This window comes from Pan troglodytes, chromosome 4 (assembly GCF_028858775.2).
Source record: "Pan troglodytes isolate AG18354 chromosome 4, NHGRI_mPanTro3-v2.0_pri, whole genome shotgun sequence".
Taxonomy (NCBI): Eukaryota; Metazoa; Chordata; class Mammalia; order Primates; family Hominidae; genus Pan; species Pan troglodytes.
The window spans coordinates 40797065-40816009 of NC_072402.2; the positions used below are offsets into that span (position 1 = coordinate 40797065).

At 39.1% G+C, this 18945-nt stretch overlaps 1 protein-coding gene across 11 annotated transcripts in view; it reads left to right on the plus strand.

Annotated features, from left to right (window-relative positions):
* Positions 1-9391: 9391 nt before the first annotated feature.
* ANKRD31 (ankyrin repeat domain 31) overlaps positions 9392-18945 on the plus strand; it is a 173014-nt gene continuing 163460 nt past the window's right edge. For 5 of the 11 annotated variants that reach the window (XM_009449014.5, XM_016953134.4, XM_016953135.4 and 2 more), the window contains exons 1-2: positions 9398-9799; positions 15715-15788. In XM_009449014.5, coding sequence (XP_009447289.4) covers positions 9696-9799; positions 15715-15788 — 178 coding nt within the window. In that variant the 5' untranslated portion in view covers positions 9398-9695. Of the gene's footprint in view, positions 9800-15714; positions 15789-18945 lie in introns of all 11 variants that reach the window. The other 6 variants (XM_063810359.1, XM_063810361.1, XM_054685042.2 and 3 more) reach the window with 2 other exon arrangements.

Genomic DNA, 18945 nt, shown 5'->3' on the forward strand with positions numbered 1-18945 from the left:
CAGCTACTCTGGAGGCTGAGGCAGGATAATTGCTTGAACCCAGGAGGCGGAGGTTGCAGTAAGCCGAGATTGCGCCACTGCATTCTAGCCTGGTGACAGAGCGAAACTCTTTCTTAAAAGACAAATACGTAAATAAATAAAAAATAAGTATCTGTTGTTTTAAGCCATCCAGTTTGTGGCAATTTGTTAATGACAGCCTTAGGAAACTAATACCAGCACTAATCATAAAAGAAAAAAAAAACTGATAAATTGGACAGTATCCTAATTAAAACCTTTTACTCATCAAAAGACACTTATATTAAGAGGCCAGGTGTGGTGGCACACGTAATTCCAGCACTTTGGGAGTCCTAGATGGGCAGATTGCTGAAGCCCAGGAATTCCAAATCAGCCTGGTCAACATGACGAAACCCTGTCTCTACAAAAAATACAAAAATTAGCCAGGCATGGTGGTGTGTGCCTGTAGTCTCAGCCACTTGGAAGGGTATGGGAGGCTGAGGTGGAAGGATCACTTGAGCCCAGGAAGTGGAGGCTGCAGTGAGTCGTGTTCATGCCACTGCACTCCAGCAGCCTGGGTGACAAAGGGAGACCTCATCTCTTAAAAAAAAAAATAGACAAGCCAGAGACTAATAAAAAAAATTCATGATACAGATATTTGACAAAGGCCTCTCATATCCAGAATATGTAAAGGAATGTTAGAAATCGATAATAAAAATACAAACAGCCCAATGGAAAATTGTGCAATAAATTTGAATAGACACTTCACGAAAGGTATATAGACAGCCAACAAGCAGACAAAAATTTGCTAGCATTATTAGGCATGAGGGAAATGCAAATTAATACCACAGTGAGATACTATTTCATATCCATTGAAATGGCTGGCACATAAAAGATTGACAATACAAATGCTCGTGAAGATATGACGCAAAGGGAATTTTCATACATTGCTGTTGGGAGTCGTCCTCTCTTGGGAGAACTACACGGCAGCTTTTTAATAAAGTTAAACATATACCTATTATATGACCAGGAATTTTGCTCATCAGGTATTTATGTACCCAAAGAGAAATGAAAACATACACCCACAAAAAGATTTCAACAGGAATGTTCATAGCAATCTTATTCATTACAGTGTCCAAACTGAAAATAACATATATGTCCATTAACAAGAGAATGCACTGAACAAATTTGGTCTATTTGCATAATATAACAATACTCAGCAATAAAAAGGAATGACCTGGTGCAAACAATGTTGGCGAATCTTGAAAACATAAAACTAAGTAAAAGAAGCCAGTTTAAAAAAATACGTACAGTGTGATTCCATTTGTATGAAAAACTATCATTTGCAGGTGGATTTTGAGGAAAGGGCAGGAGTGATGGAAATATTCTTGATCTTGTTTTAAGTACTTAGGTGGTTACCTGAGTGTGTGTGTGTCTGTGTGTGTGTGTGTGTACATACACATGCACGAAGAGAGAGAGAGAGTCAAAAATCATTGAACTGCATTTTTTTATTATGTGAAGATTCTGATTAACCTCTTGTCGCTGGGATTTTTTGTGGGTATAGCTGGTATTTTTTTTCTACAGTGGCAGACCTACTAATACATTAGTCTAAACCTGTTTATATGGCTGTTTCGGTTCTACACAAAGAAGATCCCATTATCATGTATTTATTTGGCAATATTATCAGTCCAGAAATTATTAAAATTTCTCTTTTTATTATGTCTTATTTATGTAAATTATACTTTTAAGATTCAAGCTATTGCTTGTGTATTCCCTTTTTTTCCCACCTACAACTCCCATTCTCTTCCTTTAGAGTTGAGTATGCTGTTAAACGAAATACATGTAGAAATATAGAATGGCTCAGAAAACACATTGAAGTGAAAATACAAGATGTGTGCATTTCATTGTATGTCAATTATACCTCAATAAAAAGAAGAAATAAAAAATTGTGGTGTTCTGCAGTATCAGGATCAGGTGGTGTCTTGGTATGTGTGGAGGGCTTTATTTATATCTTCGTATCTCTTTAACCTTCCTAAACAACCACAAATAAACATAGAATCTAAGATAAAGCCACAAATATTCTATGTAAGCAGCTAAGTGAAAACCGTGTTTGCTATTCAAATGCAAGCTTTGGTGAAGTTTCAGAGCCCTCACTTCCAAGCAGATTTCATCCTTAAGCCTTTCCTGTATGAAATTCCAGAGCTGTCGTTGTTGTGCTCTTTGCTTTATTCTGCAAACAAGGTAACATGGGCAGCTACACATGTCCTAATATACAGCCGTATTTCATTCTTTATAATGACAGCAGAGTATTTCACTGCATAATCCCCTAATGATGAACACTTAGTTTGTTTCCAACTTTTCAAAATTACAGTTGGTGCAAGCATATCAGTAATATAGGAATAAATTCCTAAAAGTAGAAAGGCTATCTCTAGGGGTATATACATGTAAAACTTTTTTTTTTTTTTTTAAGAGAGTCTCTTTCTGTTGCCCAGGCTGGGGTACAGTGGTGCAATCTTGGCTCACTGCAACCTCTGCCTCCCAGGTTCAAGCGATTCTCCTGCCTTAGCCTCCCAAGTAGCTGGGACTACAGGCATGTGCCACCACGCCCTGCTAATTTTTGTATTTTTAGTAGAGACAGGTTTTCACCATGCTGGCCAGGCTGGTCTTAAACTCCTGACCGCAAATGATCCACCTGACTAGGCCTCCCAAAGTGCTGGGATTACAGATATGAGCCACCGTGCCCAGCCCATGTGAAACATTTTCATAGATGTTGCCAAACTGGTCTCCAAAAAAGATTGAACTCATCTGTTCTCCCTCCAAGAGTATATGAGAACACCTATTTTCCCCGATCATTGCCAGTGCTGAGCATTATCAGTCTTTTTTTAAATCTTTGCCAGACTAATAGATAAAATAAACCAACAAACGTGTCATTGGCTGTTTTAATGTATATTTCTTTAATTATGAGTTAGGTTAAGCATGGTTTAAAATCCAATGTTTTAATCAGTTACTATCACAGAAAAAGACCAGATGTGGGGAGGAATAGAAATGGAAAGACATTGAAATATAGACTTTTTAGCATTCGGGCCATCAGTGAGTATCACTTGTCTGGACAAGCAGGCAAGGAGGAAGCTGTCAAACTTGTTAAACTAGTTGACAAAATCAATGTCATGTTCTCTAGGCTGTTGCATTTGAGTCTGTAATTCTTTTTGACAGTCTGTCATGGCCTTATTACTTTGATTGCCAATTCTTGATGCCAACATTACATTGTGTTTATAAGGGGAAAGTAATCTAAGAATCCTTACAAAACCCTGATGGTATATAATAATAGTTTAATGCCTGTGTTCCAATGTTGTTTTTTTCACATCATGATAAATTATACAATGTTGTAAGGTATTTCTTCTGAGACAGAAGATCAGTGTATAGCTATTGCCCCTTTCTGCTTCTGAAGAAACATTATTTACAGTCTAATAGACTAAACAATGAATAACTGTAATAGTAGAGACCACATAGAATAGCAACATCTGGCAGGCATCCTGGAGAAATGGGTGGGGAGGGTCGTTATAATTTACCTCTAGGTGTGTCTAGTCCTCTGATTCTCCTTTGTGAAATGCCAAGTGTTTTTTCAATCATCCTCTGCTGATTTTATGGGCTTCATTATAATATATCTTTTAATCAATTGCCAGAATAACAGATACCATTAGTGATTCTTCAGAGGTTTTTCATCTTGGAAATACTAATTATATTAGGCTATCATCTGAAATTTCACAGTACTGAAACCACCTTTGCAAAATTATAACTTAGGAAATTAAGACAGTGAAAGAAATCTGACCTAATTAACTCCGTCTTGCTTCTAACCTTTAAGCTGTCCTTGTTCATTCCTGGGTGTAGGCCAAACTAACTTTGGGAAGGAGTTCAGTTCATGGTTTGACTGAAACAAAATTGAAAATACCCCTTTCCCGAAAAGACCCCCTTCTTGCCTGGGATCAGTCTGTCTTTTCAGGACTAACAAGTTAGCTACAAGATTAGAAATTACAATTTGGGGGTCATGCAGCCTCTGGCTCCAAGAGTCTGAATCTCCCCAAATTGCTTCTGGGGATAACATCACTATTGTAAAACCTAAAATCAGTGCCCAAGATATTTTGCAGACCCTGAGCTTGATGGATCAGCTGACACCACCCAGACTGATAATCTGGCTCAACCAGTTCTGCCATCCACCCAGGAACAGAAGACAGCAAGAAAACCTAACTTCCACCCCCTATGATTCCATCTCCAACCTGACCACTCAGCACTCCCCACTTCCCAAGCCCCTACCCGCCAAATTATCTTTAAAAACTCTGATCCCCAAATGCTCGGCAAGACTGATTTCAGTAATAAACTTCGGTCTCCTGCATAGCCGGCTCTGCGTGAATTACTCTTTCTTCATTGCAATTCCCCTGTCTTGATAAATTGGCTCTGTCTAGGCAGCAGGCAAGGAGAACCCATTGGGTGGTTACAGTACTTTCAACTTTCTGAAGTGTTTTATATCTATTTTATGCCATTTTAAAGTAAAATTGAACTTATTAAATTCTGCACTAAGAAGGGACAGCCTATAGGAGTTGTGGGTGGCATATCCCCACACATATGAATCAGCTATAATGATCGCTAAAAAACAAATTTAGGGCTGGGTGCGGTAGCTTACCCCTGTAGTCCCAGCACTTTGGGAGGCTGAGACGGGCAGATCACCTGAGGTCAGGAGTTCGAGATCAGCCTGGCCAACATGGCGAAGCCCCGTCTCTACTAAAAAGATACAAAAATTAGCCAGGCGTGGTGACACACGCCTGTAATCCCAGCTATGAAGGAGGCTGACGCAGAAGAATTACTTCAACCCGGGAGGCGGAGGTTGCAGTGAGCCGAAATCGCATCATCGTGCTCCAGCCTTGGCAACAAAAGTGGAACTCCGTCTCATAAATAAATAAATAAATAAACAAATTTAGGTACTAAACCAACACTTAATCATGTGCAAACTTGCCTTTGTGTGCTCCATTATTTTGCAGTTTTTGAGAAAAGATTTCACATATCCTGATTTTTCAGTTACATACTTATTCCCATCCATTAAAAAAGTTTACATGACAGCTTTAATTTGTGCCAAACATGTGAATTGCTTGGGTTAATGGATTAGTAACTTATTTTTGTTTAAAAAAAAGTCTAAGTCTTTGAGAAAATGATTCTTTTGGAAAGTGTATTTTTTTTTTTTTTTTTTTTTTGACACAGGATCTCACTTTGTCACCCAGGCTGGAGTGCAGTGGTGCAATCATAGCTCACTGCAACTCCTGAGCTCAAGGGATCCTCCTGCTTCAACCTCCCGAGTACCTGGGTCAAATGTGCGCCACCACTTCTGGCTAATTTATTTTTATTTTTGTAGAGATGGGGGTCTCTCTATGTTGCCCAGACTCCTCGGCTCAAGTGATCCTCCCATCTCTGCCTCCCGAAGTGCTGGGATTACAAACATGAACCATTGTGCCCTGTCGGGAAAGTGTATTTTAAAATACTTATCATGGAATACTTGGTGAAATACTTCATATAGTTTTATTTTGGGGAGAAATATTATTAAGGTGAAAGTGGCTGTTGGATTTAGTCTCTTAGAGATTCATATTGTGTTATGATAAATCAAATCTTCCATGAAAGTCTCATCTCTTACAGTTCTAGGATCCAAAGTAACCTGGATAGGAAATAAATAATATGAAGCTATAGGCAGCGAAGAATCTTAATTATAAAAGCAAAATATATTGTGTAATCACAAAATAATGAGCCTTCTTTTTCTTTTTAAACATCGAAAAAAAATTTTAAATTCACCTTTACAACAATAATTCCCCAAGAGGACATTTTTCTTGTAAGATTATAGCCCAAATGGAGTAGACCAAGTAAAATTTAATTACATTTCTTAAAAATTATGGCCAGGCGTGGTGGCTGAAACTTGTAATCCCAGCACTATGGGAGGCCGAGGTGGGTGAATCACCTGAGGTCAGGAGTTCGAGGCCAGCCTGACCAACATGGAGAAACCCCGTCTCTACTAAAAATACAAAATTAGCCGGGTGAGGTGGCACATATCTGTAATCCCAGCTCCTTGGGAGGCTGAGGCAGGAGAATCACTTGAACCCGGGAGGTGGGAGGTTGCAGCGAGCCAAGATCGCGCCATAGCACTCCAGCCTGGACGACAAGAGCGAAACTCCGTCTCAAAAAAAAATTTTTTTCCCCCTCATTAACTATGGTTATTCTGAATATCAAGTGTATAGGAGAGGCAGGATAAAGTCTTTTTATCGTTATTAATTTTAGAATAATAAATGGTGTCTAGCAACCTCCAAAAGTAGCCAATTATTATTTTTTAATAATAATGTTTACAGATTTTTACATACTTGGCGATGTTTCAATCTATTTGAAAATTCAAACTAATTCAAAAGAAAGCTGAGCTCTATTTCCTTTGAAACACAGTTGCAGTACCTGATTCCTGCCATTCCTGAAATACCTGGGAAACCTCTCCTTGGTTCAATTACATGACTCAACTCACCCTGCTTAAACCAGTATGAATTGTACTGCAGCCTAGATTTCCTAAAACAGATCTTCTGTTCATTTTTCCACCTCTGTCCTGCACTGAAACTTTGGATTTCATAAAAACAAACAAAAAAAGGTTTATTTAAAATCACACTGGCATTTATGAGGCTCATCTCTGCCATTTCTTTTTCATTCTTTGAATCTTAGCAACTCTCTTAAATAAAAGGAGAACAGATGATGCAAAAATAACTGACTTTTTCCCGCCAAAAGAGAAAGCATTTTTAAAAAGAATGTGAATTTCAGGCCCAGAAGAATGTGAATTTATCTATAGCAGATCCTCGAATAACATTTATTTCAATGGTGTTTCAACACTGATGAGGGAAGAAAATTATTATACTTCCCGGCCAGGGCCACTGTGTATGTGGAGTTTGCATGTTCTCCCCATGTCAGCATGTTTCCTCCAGGTATTCCGGTTTCCTCTCACATCCCAAAGATGTGTATGTTAGGCTCATTGACTTATCTAAATGGTCTCAGAATGAGTGTGTGTGTGTGAGTGAGCACGCTCTTCAATGAAATGGCCTCCTGTGCGGGGTTGGCTCCTGCCTTGAGCCCTGAGCTGCCAGGATAGGCTCCAGCCACTCTCAACCCTGAACTGGAATGACTAGGTAAATAATTATCTTATTTGTTTTTATTAGTCTTTCTTAAATATATATATTTTTATTAATCTTTCTTAAATATATATGACATTTCTTATATATATTTATTAAATATATATTTATTAAATATATATTAAATATATTAAGAAATATCTTAAATATATATCTTAGATATTTATTAAATATATTAAATATTTATTATTAAATATATATTTAATAAATAAGATATATATTTAAGATATTTCTTAAATATATATTTAATAAATATATATATAGCTCACGTTTATTTCAATGTTTAATAGTAAAGGTGTTTTGGTGTTTATTTACAAGTTTGGTAATGTTTTTGTGACCAGAAATATGTTGTAAGAACTTAACTCTCATATATATCAATTAGACAATGGTAAAATTGGTTTCCTTGTAAGTCATTTTGCTTTAGGTTGCAGTTTCCAAGACCCTACCGACAGACATTAAGTGAGGACTTATTGCACTTAGCTTGTTACCAGCTGTTTGGAGCAAGTACTGTTACTAGTGGAGTCATCTTTCCCTCTGGGGCAAATGGAGCCACTCACCACCATTTACTGGGTATGCATCCCCCAATTCCTGTGAAAGCAGAGTTGGATAATTAAAAGAATGGGTGAAGTGGGCATAGTGGCATGAGACTGTAGTTCTGGCTATTTGGGAGGGTGAGGTGGGAGGACAGCTTGAGCCCAGGAGTTGGAGATCAGCTTGGGCAACACAGAAGAATGCACTAATGAATTAATTAAACAGTGGGTGAGCAGGAAAGGTGATAGGAATTTAGGTCTGATTTAGACACGGAGGGTATAAATGGACTACTGTTAAAAAAAATAAAAAAGAGGTCTAGTTCTTTGCATATTTATTATTGTTCTGCCTCATTTACGGAGTTGAGGCGAGGAATTTTATTTAAGCAAGTTACTTATTCAAGTAAGTTTATTTATTTTTTATTTTTTGAGACATGGTATGACTCTGTTGCTCAAGCTGGAGTGCGTTTGCTCAATCATAGCTCATTATAACCTCAAACTCCTGGGCTCAAGCGATCCTCCCGCCTCAACCTGAGTAGCTGGGACTACAGGCCCATGCTACCATGCCCTGCTAATTAAAAACAAATTTTTTGTAGAGATAGGGGTCTCACCATGTTGCCCAGGCTGGTCTTGAACTTCTGGTCTCAAGCAATCCTCCTGCCTCGGCCTCCAATGCATTGAGGTTACAGGTAGAGCCACCACCCCCAGCCTCAAGTTAAGTTTAGAAGATAATCACCAATCAAGTATTTTAAATAGCAGTGGCTTAAATATACATAGTAAAAACACAAAATAATAATAATGATAATAATGGCAAAGCTACTCCATATAGTGAAAAGGGCAATGAATTGGGAAGTCAGAAATCTCTAGTTCCATCCATTTATGACAAAACTTAGACTTTATATGTGCGAGATGCTGGAGACTCCAAGGTGAATACTAAACACTTGCTATGGGAAAACAACTTGGTCTTTTCTTGAATCTTCTTCTCACTTGGCAAGTGGAAGCTCACTTGGCTTTGTTTTGAATTAGTTTGAATTTAAAATGTTCAACTAGACTGAAACACATCAAATATATAAAATTCTAGTACTTCATTAAAACGCAATTGACTACTTTTGGAGGTTGCTAGGCATTACTATTATTATAAAAATTGATAAAAGAGGAAAAAATAAAGCATTTATCCTGCCTTTCCTGCATAATCTGTATTTCAGGTAACCAAAGCGTTGTTGAGAGAAAAAAAAAATGCAAAATACATCACTGAGATTAGTTGATGAGCTAAAACTTCTGATAAACGTATCTGTTTTGTCTACCTCAGAGGACACTTGAGGAGAGGCTGTCAAGGGATTAAAGGGAAAGGAAGCACTTGGTGGGCTGCAAAAACTCTCTTTAGGTCTAAGGTCGCATTCTGGCTCCAGAATGCCAGGGCTGCTGGGGCGGGCAGGAGCTGACAGCTCTTCCCGTATCTGGGGCTCACAAGCATCAGGTGCATGGCAGGTCACCCTCCCGGCCAAGGGTGTTAAGCAGGCTCGGTCTGAGTTCTGGGTGCGCCACGCCTGCCTTTCTGGTCTCTGCAGCAGCAACCCCAGCACCTTCAAAGCCTAGCGACCGAGAATGAGAAACCGTGAAAAAGACACGCAGCGGCAGGCCACGCCCAGAGCAGGCCTGCGCGCGCGGCCTCCCACTTCCGGCCACGGGAGCTGGGGGCGGGGCCGAGCGCTGCGCAGGGCTCCGTCGTGTGGCGAGCGGCTGCCCCCTGCCTGCGACGAGCGGCGGGACCCGCGGGCCGCCTCGCAGATTACTACCCCGCCGCGCTCGCGGCCGCCAGCGTCCTCCTCAGCAGCCCTGCGACAAGTCCCGGCTCCTGCTGCGATTATATTATTTTTATTTTTAATTCACAATTTCCCCTGGCCCTCAAAGCGTTTTTTTGTTTGCGGGCAAGAGGGAGTTAGAGGAGGGTAAAAAAGACTTTGAATGTGAGGCAAAGATGGAGGAAGGCGTCCAGGCCCCAGACTGGGACAGTGATGAAACTGTGATAGAGGGTTCAGTGACGGAGAGCGACCTGGAAGAAAAGGAGCTGCCCTGGAGAAGGTGACCATCATTAGGGCCACAGTGCCTGAACCCTCGCGCCAGGGCGGCCCAGGTGCCCTCTGAGGGGGTCAGAGTTTTGAGTGGAGATCGTGACCAGAACATGTGCTTGTGGGCAGGATCAGAGCCTTGTGGGGCAGCCGTGCCTGAGCTGAGAGCTTGTAAATAAGCAAACACAGTCTGTTCCCGCCTACCCCCAACCAGCTAGGGATAAAATGAGGTTTGTACTAGGTGGCTTTATAGCATTTTTCAAAAGGCTTTCCTTTTGGGGGCTTTCAGTCTTTTTGCACGAGCAAAAAAGATCTTGGGTCTGAACTTAACTGCATTTTGTTTCAAGAGACTTCATTTTGCTTCAAGAGACTCGTAGCTCAGTTCTAGGAAAATGGGTAACAGTTTCTCTCAAGAAAAGAATGTGTGATGGGGAAACTGGTCCCTGCCAAACTGGAAACGAATAGTTTTATACGAATCCAAAAAAGTCGGTATTTCAGGTTATCGAAACCTTTCTCTAACATATTCTCTGTGCTAGACACAGGGAAAAGAGGGCAGGGATGAGGCCACTAGGTCTGCTTCATATGTGCTCAGGGCTGTGTCTGGGACTTAAGTTGGATCGTACACAGAATTGGGTCATTCTCCTTTCCCTCTCTCTCTTCTCCAGGATTCTCCTGCCCCCTTTCCTCATCATACCCACTTGCCAGTTCATATGATCAGAAAGACAGGTTTCTTTGAGTGTTAGCCTTTTCACTATACAGCAGTTCCTTACAAGGGGGACAGCCTTTAGCACAGAATTAAGAAAAGAGAGAGAAAAGGGGGATTCTGTCCACACTTTTCAGGCAATACCGATCCCTTTTCCCAGTTCCTCTGGTAGACACTTTCTCTTGAGTTTTATGTTCCCCAGTTGCCATGGTTGGTGTCTGCTCTGAGGCTAGGGCCAGCCTTGGGGCAGGGCTGGGAGGTAAGAGAGAAAGCAACATAAAGCCCTGGGCTTTGTCCTATACCTTCTGGCATGCAGGGGTCATTTTCCTTGGTCTTCTGGATAAAAATAGGTTTACTGTCTGTGCCCACTGGATGGTTCAAAGCTGAAAGACAAAAAAGAACCAAAAAACCGAAAACAAACTGAAACTCGTCAATAAATGGGTTGTTATTAAGATTTCAACTTCAGTCCCCAATCTACCTGCTGTTGTTTACTTTTCAAGGTTCTCGAGTAGTTTTTAAAAAATATTCATTCGGAGTTTTTGGTTGTAATGAGAAACAGGCAGAGGTTGCTGTGAGCCAAAATGACTCCACTGCACTCCAGCCTGGGCGACAGAGTGAGACTCTATCTCAAAAAAAATAAAAAAATGAAAGTACCAGCAAGACTTTCTGTTGAACTAGACAACTGATTCCAAAGTTTATATCGTAAAATAAATAAGAGCAATTAGGAAAAGTCTGAAAAATAAGAACAATAAGGAGGTAATGACCTATAGGATATTAAAATATTTTCTGATATAAAATATTTTAAATATGATACTGGCACATAAAGTGACAGATCAATAAACAGCATAAAAACCCCCCAAATAGAATCACATACATATGGGAATTTAGTGTATTACAGAGGTGGCATCTCAAACCAGCGAGGAAATGATGGGATTTTTCAAAAAATGATATTGGGATGATGAAGGATGTATGTAGAAAATAGTTTAGTTGAATCCATATTTCACACTGTACTCCAAAAAAATTCCATATGAATCAAAGATGTAAATGTTAAAAAAATACCAAAAAGTATTACAAGAAGCCAAAAAGGGATTCTTTTATAACTGTAGAGGAAGAAAGACATAATTATAATACAAAACTCAAAAAATTTCAATTATCAAGATTACAAACACATATACTCTTTGACACAGTGCTTCTATTTTTAGAAAATAGTGTTACCTCTGTCTTCCAACATATATACACTTAGAAAATATCTCTGAAAGAATTACAAAACAATCAAACACCTTGGTTGCCTGTGGGAAAGAAAGCTTATATTTGAGGGGACAGAGAGATATTTTACTACATACCCTATTATATTGTTTGTTTTGGAGACAGGATCTTACACTATTGTCCAGTCTGGAATGCAATAGTGCAGTCATAGCTCACTGAAGCCTCTAACTCCTAGGCTGAAGTGATCTTCCTGCCTCAGCTCCCTGAGTAGTGAGGACTATGAGCATGAGTAATCAGGGCTAGTCTATACTGGTTTTTGAATTTTGAACCATATAAATATATTGTCTATTCAGGAACACTATAGGAAACATGAGCAATAAAAAGAAGCATGAATGAGATAGAAATCTGACCTAATTCTACCTGTATTAAGACTTTGGTATATTTTCTTCCAGCTTTCTATGTAGGCTTTTGTGTGTGCACCTGTAATTCTTTTACAAAGTTTGAATCAATTTGTACAAGTTTACAGTTTTCGCTTAACATTATTTTTAAACATTTGCAATGTCATTAAAATTCTTCCCTAAATTATTGATAGTTTTCTGTCATAAAGGGATAATTTGTTGAAGCATTATATGATTTTAAAACAAAACATGTAGTCTGTTTTTAATTTTTTGTTATTGCAAATAACTCTGAGATAATTTCCTTAAGCATAAATTGTTGGGGTTTTAAAAAATAATTTCCTTAGGAAAGAATCAGGACTATTTTTTTTTTTGAGACGGAGTCTCGTTCTATCACCCAGGCTGGAGTGCAGTAGCATGATCTCAGCTCACGGCAGCTTCCATCCACCCAGGTTCAAGCCATTCTCTTGCCTGGGTCTGCTGAGTAGCTGGGACTACAGGCGCATACCACCATGCCCAGCTAATTTTTGTATTTTTAGTATAGATGGGGTTTCACCATGATGGCCAGGCTGGTCTCGAACTCCTGACTTCAAGTGATCTCCCCACTTCAGCCTCCCAAAGTGCTGGGATTACAGGCATGAGCCACTGTGCCTGGCCCTTATTGGTACTTTTATTGGCATAATGTTAAATTTTTACGTTTACATATTAGAATATTAACATATTTATATTAGTTTTTTATTTTTAATTAAGATTTTAGTAGGGGCAGAAATTCTGCCTTTCTCCTCATAGGGCCCTGGTTAAGCCTAAGAATTAAATATGAAATAGATTAAATACTTTAAATATTAAAACTTATGTAAATTTAAAATAAGTTTTATGGGACACAGGAGTCCTCATAAGGAAATGAAGACCCAAAGAAATGGCAAAACCTGGTTGGGCATGGTAGCTGATGCCTGTTATCCCAGTGCTTTGGGAGGCTGAGGTGGGCAGATCACTTGAGGTCAGGAGTTCGAGACCAGCCTGGCCAACAAGGTGAAATCCTGTCTCTATTAAAAATACAAAAATTAACCGGGCATGGTGGCAGGCACCTGTAGTCCCAGCTACTCAGGAGGCTGAGGCAGGAGAATCGCTTGAACCTGGAAGGCGGAGGTTGCAGTAAGCTGCGATTATATCACTGCACTCCAGCCTGGACAACAGAGCAAGACTCCCATCTCAAGAAAAAAAAGAAAAAGAAAAAATTTAAAAAAGAAATGGTAGAACCTATGTGCTTTTGTATTGGGTTAAACAAAGAGAGGCAGTTGTGGAAAAGTAACTAAATTATGTAGGGAGGCTAAAGGAAGATAAGAATTATTTTAACAAGATCTGTTTGTACAGAATTCTCTTGGCTATTGAGAAATGTTTCTTTTCTCCTTCTACAGGGAGGGCATCTTTTACATAGGAGTTTTTATCTCCTGTTTTCAAGAAGGAAAAGGGAAGCATCTGCTGTTTTTCAAGTTGCCTTTAGCTCAGAGTAATCCGTATGTCACAGTGGCTTATTTTGGGGTGGCATATTCTGTCACCCTTCAAGGAGGAATTTACATAAAGTTCACCTTTTTAAGAGTATGGTTCTGAGTTTTGACAAACATAATTGTGTAACTACTATCACAATCAAGATATAGAATAGTGTCATTATCCCCCAAAATTCTTCCATACCCCTTTTGTGTTATTTTTAAATTAAAAAAAAAACACACAAAATTTGGTTGGGTGCAGTCGCTCACAGCTGTAATCCCAGCATTTAGGGAGGTCGAGACCTGAAGGTCAGGAGTTCGAGACTAGCCTGGCCAACATGGTAAAACCCTGTGTCTACTAAAAATACAAGAATTAGCTGGGCCTGATGGCAGGCACTTGTAATCTCAGCTACTTGGGAGGCTGAGGCAGGAGGATCACTTGAACCTGGGCGGTGGAGGTTGTAGTGAGCTGAGATGGTGCCACTTCATTCCAGCCTGGGTGACAGAGTGACTGTGTCTGAAAACAAACAAACAAACAAACAAACAAAAAACCTCACAACATTTTAAGAGATAAACTTACCCTTTTAGGGACATTAATAGATAATTTTACTTTTTGGAGGAACATTAGTAGATGGTTTACTTCTTGGAAAAATGCACTATAGCTATGGTATAATTCATATTCTAATAATGAATTTTTGATCCTTAGTAATGGTCAGTAGAAAAGAGCCAAGAAAATGCTTTTCTTCTTATAGCAGGAGCCTGTACTCATTCTCACAGAGGGTGTGTTATAATAGAAAAGTTAAGGATTAGAGTCCTTTTCATTGCCAACTTTTCTGATGCTGAGAACTATTAGTTGTGTGTGTGTGTGTGTGTGTGTTTTGAGACAGTGTCTCACTTTGTCACTTAGGCTGGAGTGCAATGGCCTGATCATAGCTCACTGCAGCCTTGAACTGGCCTCAAGCCATCTTCTTGCTTCAGCCTCCTGAGTAGCTGGGATTACAAGCGTGAGTGATAGTACCTGGCTTAATTTTTCATTTTTCATAAACAGCCATCCTAATGAGTATGAAGTGGTATCTTCGTGGTTTTGATTTGCATTTCCCCTATGATTAGTGATGATGAACATCTTTTCGTTTCGTGTACTTGTTGGCTATTTGTATTTCCTTTTTGCAGAAATGTCTATTCAAGTCTTTTGTCCATTTTCTGCCCATTTAAATAGAAAAGATAAATATTTTAGTTTGCCTAATAGCATACTCATTGCATATCATGCTTATTTTCATAGCTCTGTATCCCTTACTAGATTTGGAGCTTCTTGGGGGCAAGGACTGTGTGTCTTCTCTCTTTGTTAACGTGATGTTCCCTTGAACATAGTAAGAAGTAAATCCAAAAATTAAAGGAATTCTGGGCCAGGTGTGGTGGCTCATTCCTGTAATCCCAGCACTTTGGGAGGTCAAGGCAGGATCATTTAAGCTCAGGAGTTCAAGACCAGCCTGGGCAAAGTGATAAGACCCTGGCTCTAAAAAAAAAAAATTAATTAAAAAAATAGCCAGGCATGGTGGTGCACACCTGTAGTCCCAGCTACTTGGGAGGCTGAGGCAGGAGGATCTCTTGAGCCCAGAGTTTGAAGTGAGCCAAGTTCATGCCACTGCACTACAGCTTGGGTGACAGAGAGAGACTGTGTCTCAAAATAAATAAATAAATAAAGGAATTCTGTCAGTGCATACTATGAAAATATATACTCAGATATAATCCTAGGATATTAATTTCAAGTTCTCTGGTATAGAGAAATGTGAAGGGAAAAAACCCACCAGCACTGGTCCCTCAAATGATCTCATTTTATCTCTTTTCAAAAAGTTATTAAGGTTTATTAGACTAGAGACAACGATATTTGTCCCTTACCCCCAAATATTAAAAAATAATAACAGAATATTTGTAAAATTAACATGATGAGTCTTTATTTTTCATCTTGGATGTGTTTTCAATCAAAATGTACATTTCTGAATAACACTTTGAAATAGAAACATTAATAGTGGTATAACTAAGAATTTTAGCAAGTTTTGGTATAATAAAAATGATGGGTAAAATGTTAGTCTTTGTTTAAGACACATTAACAACTTGTGCCTTCCCTTTTGGTATTTGAAAGGTTGCTGTTTGATCAAGACGCATCTCTTAAATCTGAGTTCAGTCTGCATCCTGATACAAGAGGAATGTGCAAAGGTGAGAATGACTCTTTTCATTAAGTAGTCCCTTTAGTTTCCCAGTTAGTCCCCATTTAATGTCATTGATAGGTTCTTGGAAACTGAGACTTTAAGCAAAATGAATTATAAGGAAACCAATTTTACCATAAGCTAATTTGTATAAATAACAGTTAAGTTTTTATAGCATATTTCTGGTCACAAGAACATCACCGAACTTCTAAATAAATGCCAAAACACTTCTGATAGTAAACATTGAAATAAATGTGAGCTATACATACATTTAAGAAAGATTAATACAAACAAGTAACATAATTGTTAACCCAGTTATTCCACTTCAGGGTTGAGTGTGACCAAAGCCTATCCTGGCAGCTCAGGGCTCAAGGCAGGAACCAACCCCAGACTAGAGGCCATTCCATTGAAGAGCCCGTGCTCAGGGCTCAAGGCAGGAACCAACCCCGGACTGGAGGCCAGTCCATTGAAGAGCCCGTGCTCAGGGCTCAAGGCAGGAACCAACCCCGGACTGGAGGCCAGTCCATTGAAGAACGTGCACACACGCGCGCACACACACACACACAGACACACAGATACACACACGCACTTGTATTGGGACCATTTAGACATGCCAGTGAACCTAACAGGCACATCTTTGGGATGTGGGAGGAAACTGGAGTACCTGCAGGAAACCCATGCAAACATGGGGAGAACATACAAATTCCACAGAGAGTGGCCCTTGCTGGGAATTGATGTATTTTTTTTTTTTTTTTTTTTTTTGAGACAGAGTCTCACTCTGTCGCCCAGGCTGGAGTGCAGTGGCACAATCTCAGCTCACTGCAACCTCCGCCTCCCCAGGTCAAGCGATTCTTCTGCCTCAGCCTCGCGAGTAGCTGGGACTATGTGCACGCACCACCACACCCAACTGAATTTTGTATTTTTAGTAGAGACGGGGTTTCACCATATTGGCCAGGCTGGTCTTGAACTCCTGACCTCGTGATCTGCCCACCTGGGCCCTCCAAAGTGCTGGGATTACAGGTATGAGTTGATTTTTTAAAATCAATGTTGACATGAAGTTATTCAAGGACCTGCTGATTACCATTTCATTAACTTCTCTTTTCATCCTTAGTCTTGTTCCTTAATTTTACACAGACTTAGTTTATTAGGGTCTGTTAGACTAGCTACAGCACTGGGGATCATAGCTTCCAGAAGATGCTTAAGATTCCTAGAAAGGGCAACGGAGGTATTGAAGTGCCACCCATATAGCCTTTTTCCTCTTCCAAATCTCTAGCCTAGCCCTAGAACCTGTCTATTTGTAAAAGTAAATAATACTTTTTAATAACCAGTCTTATTTTTCCAGATTAAAATTAGGGCACACACATCCTTAGTAAATATGCATTGTAAACGTGCCTTTCTTCTACCAATTCACCAAACATCCTGAGGCCACTTCTAGGTTGATTTAAACATTTCTAGAAAAATCTATCACTGATAGTCACTGTTCAGAAAGAACCAATTCTGCAGTAGTTGTTTAAATGGTAGGTTGTTTCTCTTTATGATTTCTTCCTGTGAGCCTTTAAAAAAATCTTTTTTTGGAGGATGTCTGGAAATAAGTGTGAAATAGAAAAAAAAATTCCTAAACACCCACGAAGGTTTTCTAACTTTTGTGTATTTATGGTTCACAGTCTTTTCACTGTACATCATCTCACCTGATACCTAAGTGGGAAGTTACAGTTTCATCTTGGAATGCATTTTCTCACATGTAATTGGAAGGGACAGTGTGTAATATTGATCTCCAGGATGCCTTCTTATGATATATAAAGTACCACTAGAAAGGAGTTAGAGGTCTGTTTCAATATTCCAACCAAGTTTTTTTATTTTCTTTTCCAAATGGATAAATCTTTACTATGTCGCTGGTTATTAAAAATATTAAAATATAAAATTATATCATGTAGAAAATGAAAGGTCATGTTCCTTACTCTTCCCTATAATTCTACTCCCAATGATTGCCAGTCTTTAGTATTTGTATATCCTTCTAATCTTTTGTATGCCACTATAAATATCTTTTTTCATAATTGGTATCATATTCTACATTTTTTTCCTTGTCTATATTTATTTACTTCAACCTTTTGTTTATTTACTTTCATGTTAAAGAAGTTTATTTAAGCCCAAGATCCATGATTCAAAAGGAAAACTACCTAGCAATCATTTTTTAGACTCATTTATTTCTACTAAATGACAGATTGTTCTACATTCAACAGCTACATACAAAAAAAGTTATAAAATTGTCCTTGGTTTTGCAACGATAAATGAAAAACATTAAAATTCTCCAGTCAAACAAGGCATGCAAGGATTTTTATGTTGTTATTTTTTGTGTTAAAATAGAGCAAAATAACTTACTGAATTATAAAGGTAAGAGCTGAGTGAGCATGCTACTAATGGAGAAAGTGGGTATTTTCACAGAACCAGGGTTTTTTTCCCATCCCAACTTCATTTGATGTCAATCAAAACCTTTCAATGGCCATATAGTAAAACAAAAGAATGCAATATGTTTGTGTACATACACTAGTTACTTTATGTGCAGTAAAGCAGCGGTCCCCAACCTTTTTGGCACCAGGGACCAGTTTCATGGAAGATAATTTTTCCCAGGATGGCGGTTGGGGGTATGGTTTCAGGATGAAACTGTTCCATCTCAGGTCATCAGGCATTAGAGTCTTATAAGGAGTGTGCAACCTTGATCCCTCACATGTGCAGTTAACAGTAGGGTTTGCACTCCTATGAGAATCTGATGCTGCTGCTGATCAGACAGGAGGTGGAGCTCAGGTGATAATGCTGGCTTGCCTGCTGCTTACCTTCTGCGGTGCAGCCTGGTTCATAACAGGCCACAGATGGGTACTGGTCCGTGGTCCGGGGATTGGGGACCTCTGCAGTAAAGGAATAGAGAAGGGAAAATGAAAGAATAAAGAAAACTATGCTATATTAGGATATGGTAGAATGAAATTGTTTTCTAGTTGAGAATGTATTTCTGGTCTGTAAAAATGGAGTTACGGAGTCAAGTAGCAGGTTTTCTTTCTTTTTTTAATTTTTAATTTTTAAATTTGTGGGTACATAGTAGGTGTATATATTTATGGGGTATTTGAGATATTTAGGCATGATAATCACATCAGGGTAAATGGGATATCCATCAC